This window comes from Nicotiana tomentosiformis, chromosome 1 (assembly GCF_000390325.3).
Source record: "Nicotiana tomentosiformis chromosome 1, ASM39032v3, whole genome shotgun sequence".
Taxonomy (NCBI): Eukaryota; Viridiplantae; Streptophyta; class Magnoliopsida; order Solanales; family Solanaceae; genus Nicotiana; species Nicotiana tomentosiformis.
The window spans coordinates 13035881-13048293 of NC_090812.1; the positions used below are offsets into that span (position 1 = coordinate 13035881).

General features: G+C 35.8%; 1 protein-coding gene across 7 annotated transcripts; it reads left to right on the forward strand.

Annotated features, from left to right (window-relative positions):
• The first annotated feature begins 1142 nt into the window (after positions 1 to 1142).
• On the forward strand, positions 1143 to 12213 carry LOC104092127 (protein NRT1/ PTR FAMILY 5.5). 7 transcript variants are annotated; one of them, XM_070177523.1, is made up of 4 exons: positions 1143 to 1293; positions 2453 to 2667; positions 3978 to 4498; positions 4798 to 5883. In XM_070177523.1, exons 2-4 carry the CDS (start codon positions 2494 to 2496, stop codon positions 5744 to 5746), a joined length of 1644 nt encoding a protein of 547 aa, XP_070033624.1. In that variant the 5' UTR covers positions 1143 to 1293; positions 2453 to 2493; the 3' UTR covers positions 5747 to 5883. The 7 variants fall into 7 exon arrangements, with proteins under 7 accessions (XP_070033624.1, XP_070033623.1, XP_018624967.1 ...); XM_070177522.1 differs by having other exon boundaries at positions 1151 to 1401; XM_018769451.3 differs by lacking the exons at positions 1143 to 1293; positions 2453 to 2667; positions 3978 to 4498; positions 4798 to 5883 and adding exons at positions 1408 to 2191; positions 9344 to 9558; positions 10243 to 10763; positions 11040 to 12213.
• Positions 12214 to 12413: the final 200 nt, after the last annotated feature.

A 12413-nucleotide genomic window follows, 5' to 3' on the forward strand; every position in this document is an offset into this window, starting at 1 on the left:
AACATCTTATAACTAAGCTCATCGCCCATCGATCACTAGTTGATATTAAAAAAATTAAGTTCATTGAACAAGTCTTCTTATCATTCAACTATGGAAAGTCGTCGTACAAATTAATAAGTACGGAATATTACTCGATCCACCAACTGCATGTGACATCTTTAAATTGTGTACTAATGATTAATTCAATCAATGTAGTACCTTTTTTTTTGGGTCTCCAATTGAAGTATCAAACACACGTCAATTCATAACTATTTTAGAGGGGTATAGTTCTTAATTTTAAATCAAATTAATTCAAGAATATTAGGGGGCATTAATTTGCTAGTGATAACTTTTTGAAAAAAAAATGTTCATCTAACTTTCTTTTTTCAAGAACTTTTCATAATGTTTTTGATTTTTTTTTTTTTATGTAATTCCTAATGAGGCAGGCCTTTGAGGGGATTTTTCAATGAAAACTCTTCTTACAGTCAAAAAAGACTTACAGATCTTTAGAAAAAGTAGTTACAAGTCTACAACTTAATGTAGTATTTTGTAACAGACGAAAACAGTTAGTCGAAGAAAGAATTAATTGACACTTACTAAATACTATTTAAAGTTCTTACTTAAAGTATTTAATATTATTACTAAAATTAAATTAACTAAATTTTGTTCAAACCAAGATTCGGGCTAATCCACAACATCTATTACCACCGGACTCAGGCAAGAAAAATCATTGATTCCATGTTGCCGCAGCCGCAATATAGCATTCACGAAATTGTTAGCCCCGCCTTTTATCTGTTAATTTTCAGTTCATAATCGTCAAAATTAAGTCGGGCCAAATTGATTTATGTTTCAGATATTGCTCTGATCATCAGGAACTTTTAGTTTAAAAAACTGAAGTTTGATAACGATGTAGGACTTGTAATAGTCTCACATATGGGTTTTACAACTTAATACTTCCCCGTTTCAATTTATGTGAACTCATTTGATTGGGCACGAAATTAAAAAAAAGATAAAAGACTTTTAAATTTGTGGTGTAAAATGAGGCACATATATTTTATGTGGCTATAAATTATTGCATGAAGATAAATTATTTCAATATATAAATGAGTCTGACGAATAGAAGTTTGGAGTTCTGAGTTCTAAAAATGTTAAAGTTCACGTTTTGCCTTAAATGGCCTTACCCGTTGCAAATCTGGATTAGTAAGTTTAGATATCAGATTGTTAATAGGAAAAAAGAAAAGCAGTCTTTCTTGAAATCTCAATTGGCCCTTCCCTGTCATAAGATGTGCAAATTTTCATGGAGGAAAACCTAAGGTAAACGGTAGAAAGTGGGGGTTTTATGATTACTGATAGTGAAGCCTTTGAGCTGGGAAATCCAAATTCTCAAGTTAGGTTCTGGGTCAAACTCAGTTTTTTAATTAGGTTAGCTCATTTGGCTTTTTAATTTTCCTGCATTGACTAAATGATGCAACTTGTCATTTACTTTTCATTTAAAAGAAAAATCATGCCTTTTCTTAATACAAATTGCATGCACTTGACCATTACTATCAGTAAGTTTGGTATCTTGATCTAGAGAAGAAAGTGCCTCTGAGGAATTGCCAAATATATTCTTGAACAAAGTACTTATCTTTCAGAAATTCTGCCCTCTTACAGAAATCAAAGCACTGGTCACGCTGAGCTAGTTTACACTTTAAATATGATTATATTTCAAAATAATGCAAATTGGATAGGGAGAATGTAAATTAGAAGTCCTTTCCATGGATGTTATTTGCTTGCTAAGACAATACATAAAAGATGACCTATGACGTAATTTCTGGGAATTAACTATAAAAATGAGTAGCTCCTTACATGGGGTTGAACAAGTCCAGTCAATGGCTTCTTTTTATGTGATGACAATAGTATATCTTATTTCTCTTAGTAGTTAAATGATGCATCTTTATCTGTCTTTTGTCTGTATTACAAGAGGAAAGTCCACCCTTGAATTTGAGTAGGTTGTACTGTTAATTAAGTTTACTTCGAATATGGAAATACAGCTCATCGACCTATAAAATTGTGTACTGCAACATCCTTTATATATATACACACACACACATGCCTTCTTCAACAATATTGTGCAGGTTTTGTTATGCGCTTGTCCTATATTGTGCTTAACTATTTTTTGTTTGAGACGGTGATACAAGTTCTGAGACAACAATGGTTTACAGAATCTTATGTAATTATTCCTACTTCCCACATTTTTGTGAGCTATGTCTGATTATCAAGTTGCATAACAGCTTTTCAATCCATGGCTTGCTTAACTCTTTACAGCTTGCCAATGCGCACCTAACAGAGACGGATTTGGGATAATTCCTGCTGTTCCTTACAGTTATTTCATCAATTTGTTTTAGTTTTTTACAAAGAAATGTTATGCTGGTCATACCTTCTCACTCATTAGATGCTAACATGCGGTTTTTGAATTTCTTTGTTGCTGTAGCCATTAGTTGGGTTACAGTACCGGTGCACTATGCTCTGTGGATGTTGATGGTGTATTTGACTGATGTATGGAAGCTCAAACTCACAGATGCGGCTGCAATTGTCAATGTCTTCCTTGGTTTGCAAGCAATCCCACAGTCAGTCATACTGTTTTCCGCTCATGGTTTATTCGGCAACTATCCAGTGCTATTGGGTTCTATTTTCGCCTGTTGTGTGGTATATTTTTCATTGTCAAGTTATTTAATTCCTGCATTCTCCTCTGTAATTTTGAACATTTACCCAATTCACAATCGAGCTCTTGGTCCTGTTAGCTTGAGTTAGTTTGCACCCTCCTTCCTAACACCGCATTGCATGAGACACATTTGAAGGAAGTATGGTCTAGCTGCTCTTCTGCAGTGATTTCTGTCCATAGGTCTTACAACAAACTAATGGAGAAAGATTTCCCTTAACTGTCGCAGTAATATATGCTTGCAGATGTATAATATGTTGATTTTCTGTTGTTTGTATTGCTAAATTGGTACTAATTAGTAGAACTCAATAACTCAATCCTTATGCATTGCCAAAGAAATTTCATGGCCAATTGAAACAGTTAGGATAAAGATTAACTCAGAGATAACCTAGTCCTCTTGAAGCTCAAGGCTGAAAAATCTAGGACTGACTCTCCGATTTGCTAGTTACATCTTGTTATGGACTAAATCTCTTCAAATTTGTGTAATATTAATCTGCTGCAATTCAGGTATCTGTTGCTTCTGTTTTACCTTATGAAAAAGGGTGGGTGTCTCAAGTTTCACAATCTAATAATTTCCCATGACAATTTTCTTCCTGTTTATGTCCATGCATTACATCATCAATTTGTGTCATAAATTTCCAATTGCTTCTCTTTCCTGAACCTCAAATATATTTGATGCAATTCTGTCCAAGACACCTGAAAGAAACTGGTTAAATCTCTACAAAACTCTGATGCTTAGATATCAATCTCTTGTGGTGCGAGCTCTAGAATGCCCAAAGCTAAAAAAGAATATCAATTCATACATTTAATTTTTTTAAATTATGTCCTCAACATGCCCCTCGTGTGCGGGCCTGATTCTTTTTCATAGGCCAAGCACGTGAAAATTCTTTTTGATAATGGGTGGCGCTGAGACTCGAACCCAAGACCTCTGTCTGCCCTTATACCTTCTTGAATGTGTGTGATCATCTCATCGTTTAAGTTGTTAGAAAGAGAACACATTTTTTTTAATTATGTCCTCAGCAAAACGGAAATTCACTATCTATTAAGTCTAAGTTTCTTTTTGTGCTAAATTAGGATTTGTTTCCAACAGTACTAACTAAAAACTTTGACGTTTCAATATACTAAACCAGAGAATCTGTCAGTGCGAAGTGCGAACCCATGAACATTTTTAATGCTTAGAACTCTTATCCAAATTTCTTGACCTTCTCTTACTGATTTTTACAATCCAAGAACTCTTACCCAAATTGGGGTATAAATTGAAATTCACTTTCAGTTCTTGAAAGTTTCTTGTATGTAGGGCATGGGTTTTTTAACAATGTCGACACCGCCAGTCCTTGCTAAGGCTACTGGAACATGCAGTGCTTATCAGCCTGAATGCATTGGCGAAGGCCAGCGCATACTCTTCTACATAGCGTTGGCTCTGTCTGCTCTTGGGGCAGCTGGTCAAGCAGTAAGCTTTCCCTCTTTCCTAGTTGAGCAACTTGGAGAAAATGCTAACAGGCCTTGCATCTGGTTTCTGCAATGTTTTGCGGTGATTCTGTTCAAAGCTGCTGCTGTTTTGGGATTTTCATACATATCACCGTGGTCACTTTGGTTTGGTGTCCCAGCAATATGTTACACAGTGGCAGCCTTTATTTTCTTGAGCGGATCTTGTACCTATAAATATGTTAAACCAGAAGGTAGCCCTATCACTACTTTATTCCGGGTCTTAGCAGCGTCCATCTCCAAGTTATTCTATCAACTGCCTACAGATGCGTCGCAGCTGTATAACGTATCTGACCGTAATAGACAATACGTGCCTCACACCAATGGCCTGAGGTCCTCTCTCGCTCTCTCATTATCTGTGATTTCTTCCATTTGTGTTTGCCTTACACTTGAGAAAAATCTCAAGTTTCAGTCCATGTTTCTTTATTTTAATTTCCATCTTAGATTTTAAAGATCTTTTCTGCTACCCATCTCTACCCTTGTCCGTTGTGAACTGGTGATCTAGTACAGACTCGATGTCACAAGTCAATAGAATCCTCCTCGTCTTTTTCTCAATTGCCGTCTATCATGGATTAGTGTATTTATATTAGAGAATTGTACTAACACAAACTATTGTGCAAAACTCAATTCAGGTGTCTAGACAAGGCTGCAATTATCTTGCCCGACCAGACTCTGGAGCAGCAACTGAGGAATAGATGGAGGCTTTGCAGCATTGCTGAGATTGAAGTCACTAAATTTGCAATTCGCACATTCCCTATGTCAGTGACCTTCATTCTTGGGGGGGTTATGACTTCTTTGTCGTATACCTACTTTCTGGAGCAAGCAAAGACTATGAACAATAAGGTTGGACACCTAAGAATTCCTCTAGCTGTATTCCTATGGTTCCAGTTAGAAGCAAGAGAACAATTTCCAAAATTATATCACATACTTGTGAATTGGCGATGGGGTTCAGAAGCAAAACCATCAGCTCCTAGAGTGGGGGTTGCAGTATCCATCATTTTGGGTGTATTATGCACTATTACTGCTGCAAAAGTGGAGTCAAGAAGACTCGCTGTGGTAAAGAGCTATGGTTTAGCAGGCGAGACCGATGAAAAAATTCCAATGACTGTGTTCTGGCTGCTTCCACAGTATCTCCTTCTTGGGGCGGTAGAGGGGATGTTTGCAAAGAGCTTTAATAGTTACTACAGTGGTTACTTTGAGCCCATATCTGCGTCGTACATGCTCAGTGGCTGCAATCTGATGCAGGGATTAGGATGTATGAGCAACATTTTGTTAGTGTACATAGTGAGTAAGGTTAGTCAGAGGGGAAATAAACTAAGTTGGTTTCAGGATACCCTGAATAAGAGTCGAGTTGATAAGTACTACTGGAGTCTGTCGTGGCTATTAGCTATTGCATTTGTTTTGTTTGTTGTGATTAGTCTGTGGTATGCATACAGGCGATCAAAAGAAGAAGCACGAACAGTGTACATCGAACAAAGTGTTACCCGTATTGGAACTGAAACAATTTATGAGATGACATATAGAGTGGGAAATAGGCGCAATAACGGTACCATCATTGACATGTTTCCTTCTTTTGGGTAATGATATGTTTATAGGGAATGATGGTGGTTGTAACACAGAATCTGCTGAAGCACATTCCATATCTTGTGTAGTAAAGAACTACTAACTTTTCTAATCCTATGCATCCTTCCTTTGGTTTAAACAAAGAGTTCATTGCACTTTCCTGTATTTCATAACTTTCTTTATATACATGTTCCTCTCTGTAAACTTACACTTCCAAGAAGTTTTTTCTACTAATGTTTTTGAATTTTTCTTTTAAATGAAGCAGGTTTTTGAGGGCATTTTTAATTGGAAACTCTTGTTACAGTCAAAAGTCTCGCAAATCTTTCGGCAAAAAGTAACCACAAATTACAAACATGTTTTTTTTTTTGGGTAACAACTGTGAATATTATTACCATACCAACCAACATGATCATCAATACACCTAACGAGCACCTAAACACACATCTACCTTTTAGGAAGGTTAATGTTGGAAAATTTAGGCTTCCAGAATAAAATCTAAGTACACAGAATTCTTTGTAAAACAGCATTCCTATTTCTTGCTTTCCTCGACACACTAAGAAATTCTACTCTATCTACAAGTTCTTTTTTGATATGTGCTATAACTGCCTCTATATGTACATTTTGATTCCTAAAAATAATCCAGTTCCTCGCCCTCCATATATGGTAAATTATTGCTCCCCAGACTGCTGCTACATTTTTTCTTTTTCTACCAACCCTTTTCTCCAAAAATGCTTTTATACAACTTCTTTCAAAAGTTATCCAAATGCTCGCATATTTGGAACAGTGTTTTAAAAGCTGGGGCGCGAGCTGGTGAGGCGTTTTCCTTAACGTGGGGCGTGGGGCGAGGCGTAAGCCCCATGGATGTTTAAAAATTTAATTTATAAAATAATAAAATAGCATAACATCTATAAAAATATGTAAAGTATATTAAAAGTTTAGGAAAATTGAAAAGAATTAAAAAAAACTATAGAAACCAAAATATCTAAAAATATAAATTATAAATATAAATAATGCAATATTGTAAAAGTTACTATGAGATAAAAATCAACTATAACATCTTATCTTACAAACAATTAAAAATCAAACTTTCATAAAAAAAATAGTATCGGACTACATTTTAACGCTCTAAAAGTTAATAATTAATAAACTTCATTAGTACTGTAATTTAAAATAATATTTTTATTATAAAATTAATTTCAAATAGCAAAATAATAAAAATTAATAATTTGAGAGACATAAAACAAATATATGAAGACTTGTAGTAAGTGAAAATATAAATTCTGGCTATCTATTCAGAAGAAATATTCTCAGTTAGTAAATATGTACTAATATGGCTTATTATTTTGAATCTCTCAATTTTTATATTTCTATATATAGATAAAATAGAACTTTAATCATTCATTTTCTAAAGAATTTTGAAGGGCAACAAGGCTAATTAGGAAATTTGATGTATGATTTGTATAAGAAACTGTTAGGTGAGCCTCAAGCGTTGAATAGTAGGCGTGTTTCGAGCACACAATCGGATACTTGGAGGTTAAACCTCACAGAACTAAGCCCCACACGTGAACTTTGGGGCAATTTGATAGTGCCCGCCCCGGGCGACCCCTGAGACGAGTCCCAAGAAAACCTTTTAAAACAATGGTTTGGAATATTATTGTTTAATTTAAATAAATTGCCAGTACAAAAAAATTCCACGCCATCAGATTATTGAAAAAAACACGTGGAGTAATTATCTGTAATAAGTGTATAAAATTTCACCATACGACGATCCATATTAAGTATTCATAAAAACTTATACTTTATTATTTCATAAATTATAATTATTTACTCAAACTTTTATTTTAATAATAGTTGATATCATTTTACAAAATTATGTACTACATGAACCGGCATTCACGATGTATCATACGTGTCGATGAACTAGTTAAAATAAAAATACAATAAGAAATGTTTCCCAAAATAAACTTTTATAGTAATTATTTATTGTTTAATAATGATTAAGTTAACTTAAAAACATAAGAAACTTTTAATTATTAGGATAAAGTACTCTAATTCATAAGAAAAATCTATGAGTAAGAAGGAAAAAATCTATGAGTAAGTAAGAAGTTACAAATTGAAAAATCCTGAAATTCAGTTGCCACAGCCATATTGCACCAACCGAGGAAAGTCCTAATTCCACCTTCCTATTTTCCTCTTTTTTTTCTTCAATTTGATAATGTAAGTCGGAGGAATTTATTTATGTCTCAGAATTTGCTCTCATCATCCCAAGATTATTTTTAAAATGATCTATTTTTTAAATGCTGCAGGCTGATAAATGATAATGACAGGACTTATGATAGTCTAGAAAAACTGAGAATAGCAAAGTGGGAAAACTGAGAATGAACTGTACAAAGTGGGAATTGCAGTATTTTATGATTTTGACAATGAAGCCTTTGAACTAGGTATATACAAATCCAAACTGGATCTTGGGTCAAACTTTAGCTTTTTGGAATCAGGGGCAACTTTCCTCTTGCCTTTTACTTTTCTGTATAGCAATGCATGATGCAACTTGTCATTTATTTTTCATTAAAATAATAATTCATGCATTTTCTTTATTCAAATTGCATGTAAATCACCATCACCTGCTATTTTAGTAAAGCTTGACCTAGAGATGAAAGTGCCTCTTAGGAGTTGCCAAAGGTACTTTTATGTGTACAAAGTACCTATCTTTTGAGACATTCTATACTTGGTATAATTGAAATCTTACTCACCCTCTGACAAAATCTAATAAAATACAAAAATCTAGGGATAGGATTGAAATTAGCTACAACATGATTCAAGCGTAACTCAAGCTGAATTAGTTTACTCTTTATATATGATGATATTTCTACATAATTATAGTTGGCCAGAGAGAATGTTAATTAGAAAGTCGTTCCCGTGTTTGTTATTAATTTGCTTGCTAAGAAAGACAACGCACAAAAGGTGACCTATGATGTAATTTCTTGGAATGAACTATAAGAATGAGTAGCTCCTGATTTGGGTATGAACAAATCAAGTCAATGGTGTCTTTTTATGTGCTAAAATTAGTATTCTCTTACTTAAATTATGCATCTTTATCTGTCTTGTCTGTCCTACAAGAGGAAAGTCCACCATTGGACTTTAGTAGGTTGGTGGGCAGAATGTCAACTGTTAATCCAAATATGGGAATACAACTCATCCATTCACCTCTAAAATTGAGTACCGCAACATCCCCTTTATATAAACATCCCACTCTTGTGCCAGTTTTGTTATTCACTTTGCCTACATTATTCTTAACCGATTTTGTTTGAGGCGGTGATACAAGTTCCGACACAATGATGGTTTACAGAATCTTATGTAATTATTCCTACTTCCAACATTTTTGTGAGCTATGTTTGATTATAAAGTTGACATTGCAGCTTTTGATTCCATGACATGCTGAACTCTTTATGTCTTGGCAATATGCAAATACAGTGACGTCTTTGGGATAATTTTTACTGCTCCTTATAGTTATTTCATCGATTTGTTTTAGTTTCTTACGAAGAAATGTTATGCTGTTAATACCTTCTGACTCATGAGATGATAACATGTGGTTTTTGAATTTCGTTGTTGTTGTAGCCATTACTTGGGCTAATATTCCCGTGCATTATGCTCTGTGGATGTTGATGGTGTACTTGACTGATGTATGGAAGCTCAAACTCACAGACGCAGCTGCAATTGTCAGCGTCTTCTTTGGTTTGCTGACAATCCTACAGTCAGTCATGCTGTTTTCTGCTCATGGTTTATTCGGCAACTATCCAGTGCTAATGGGTTCTATATTCGCCTATTGTGTGGTACATTCTCATTGTTAAATTATTTAATTTCTGCATTCTCTTTTTGTAATTCAGAATATTTACTCATTTCACAATCGCCCCGTCCTTCTTGTCCTGTTAGCTTGAGTCAGCTTGCACCATCTTTCCTAACACTGCGTTGCATGACACACATCTGAAGGAAACATGGTCAAGCTGCTCGTCTGCAGTGATTGCCGTCCATAGATCTCGCAACAAATTAATATATATATATAGAAAGATTTGAGTTTGAGTAAAATTAGACCAAATATTACCTTGAAACACCATACTGAGCTACCACTACTGTATTTCATATTTAATCTTCCTTGAAACCTTGTTTCTTGTGCTCAATTCAGATTTGCTTCCAACAGTTATCGCCCAAAACTTAAGCGTATGAACTTATTTTACTGGAGAAAGCTGTCAGTATGAACTTCTTTAAACTCTTACTCTCTTAGCCTAATGGAGTCTAATGGAAGTTCACTTTTTATTAAGTCTAGCTAAGTTTTTTCTTGTGCTAAATTACGATTTGTTTCCCACGGTAAAACTCAAAACCTTGACGTGTCAATTTACTGAACCCGAGAAATCTGCCAGTGTGATCTGTGAACCTTATTTAATGCTTAGAACTCTTCCCTTAATTGGAGTATAAAATAGAAATTCACTTTATATTAAGTCAAAGTTTCTTCTACATAGGGCATGGGTTTTTTAACAATGTCAACACCACCAGTCCTTGCTAAGGCTACTGGAACATGCAGTGCTTATCAGCCTGAATGCATCGGTGAAGGCCAGCGTATACTCTTCTACATAGCATTGGCTCTGTGTGCTCTGGGAACAGCTGGTCAAGCAGTAAGCTTACGCGCTTTCCTACTTGAGCAACTTGGACAAAATGCTAACAGTCCGTCTATCTGGTCTCTGCAACGTTATGCAGTGATTCTGTTCAAAGCTGCTGCTGTTTTGGGATTTTCATACATATCACCGTGGTCGCTTTGGTTTGGTGTCCCAGCAATATGTTACACAGTTGCAGCCTTTATTTTCTTTAGTGGATCTTGTACCTATAAGTATGTTAAACCAGAAGGTAGCCCGATCACTACTTTATTCCGGGTCTTTGCAGCGTCTATCTCTAAGTTATTCTATCGACTGCCTACAGATGTGTCACAGCTGTATAACATATCTGACCCTGGCATACAATCACTGCCTCACACCAATAGCCTGAGGTCCTCTCTCGCTCTCTCATTGTCTGTGTTTTGCTCCATTTGTGTTTGCTTTAATCTTAAGAAGAATCTCAAGTTTAAGCATGTTTCTTTATTTGGTTTGCCATCTTAGTTGTAAAGATATTTTCTGCTACCGGTGTCTACCCTTTCAATGTGAACTGATGATCTAGAACAGACTCAGCTGTCACAAGGCAATAGGGTCCTCATCGTCATATATATATATATATATATATATGAGAAGAATTATACTGACAAATAATTGTGCAAAACTCAATTCAGGTGTCTTGATAAGGCTGCAATAATCTTGCCCGACCAGACTCTAGAGCAGCAACTGAGGAATAGATGGAGGCTTTGCAGCGTTGCTGAGGTTGAAGCTACTAAATTTGTAATTCGCAAGTTCCCACTGTGTATGACCTACATTCTTGGTGGGGTTTTGACTTCTCTGTCATACACCTACTTTCTAGAGCAAGCAAAGACTATGAACAATAAGGTCGGGAACCTAAGAATTCCTCTAGCTGTCTTCCTATGGTTCCAATTTGAAGCAAGAGAACAGTTTCAAAAAATATATCACATATTTATGAATTGGCGATGGGGTTCAGAAGCAAAACCATCAGCTCCTAGAGTGGGGGTTGCAGTATCCATCATTTTGGGGGTATTATGCACTATTACTGCTGCAAAAGTGGAGTCAAGAAGACTCGCTATGGTAAAGATGTATAGTTTAGCAGGCGAGACGGACGAAAAAATTCCAATGACTGTGTTCTGGCTGCTTCCACAGTATCTTCTTCTTGGGGCAGCAGACGGGATGGTTGGAAACAGCCTGGAGAATTACTACAATATGTACTTTGAGCCCATATCTGCCTCGTATATGATCACTGCCGTCAATTTGATGCACGGGTTAGGATGTATAAGCAACATTTTGATAGTGTACGTAGTGAGTAAGGTTAGTCAGAGGGGGAATAAAGTAAGTTGGCTTCAGGATACGCTGAATAAGAGTCGAGTTGATAAGTATTACTGGACTCTGTCGTGGCTATTAGCTATTGCATTTGTTTTGTTTGTTGTAATTAGTCTGTGGCATGCATACAGGCGATCAAAAGAAGAAGCACGAACAGTGCACGTTGAACGAAGTGTTGCCTACGTTGGGGGTGAACTAATTTATGAGACGACAATTACAATGGGAAACAGGCGCAGTAACAACATCATCGCCATGCTTCCTTCTTCTGATATGTTCATACATTACTAGCTATTGGGTCTCTTGTATTACGCTACGTCACCTGCTGAAGCGCATTCATATCTTGTGTACACAAAAAGGTGTGTGCACTTTCCTGTAATTCATATGTCATAACTTTCTTTAGCAATGTCATTTTGAAGTCTATTTGAAAGTCATGGAAACGAATACTGCAAGGATTTGTATCTACCCCTTAATTAAGTTAGTATGTACTTTTACCCAAACAAAGGATGCAAGAGACACTTGTTACTCCTCTACGCAACAGTTCGAATTTGTTGTCCAACTATTATATATGAGGTATAATTCGGATGTGAGCTTCAGAATCAGTAAGTTGGCTATTGGGGTGGCAGTATGTCAATTAGATTGTAGCTAGCATGCTTATTGCCAATCCCAAAAGTGTAGCACAGAAGTATGTGTGGTGACGATGA

Bases quoted from the DNA above. Each gene is read 5' to 3' on its own strand.
- LOC104092127 (XM_009597644.4), top strand. From the start codon at position 2,386: ATGCTGGTCATACCTTCTCACTCATTAGATGCTAACATGCGGTTTTTG. The intron at 2,668-3,977 runs GTATATTTTTCA...TCTTGTATGTAG, and splicing joins CTATTTTCGCCTGTTGTGTG to GGCATGGGTTTTTTAACAAT. The intron at 4,499-4,797 runs GTCCTCTCTCGC...AACTCAATTCAG, and splicing joins CCTCACACCAATGGCCTGAG to GTGTCTAGACAAGGCTGCAA.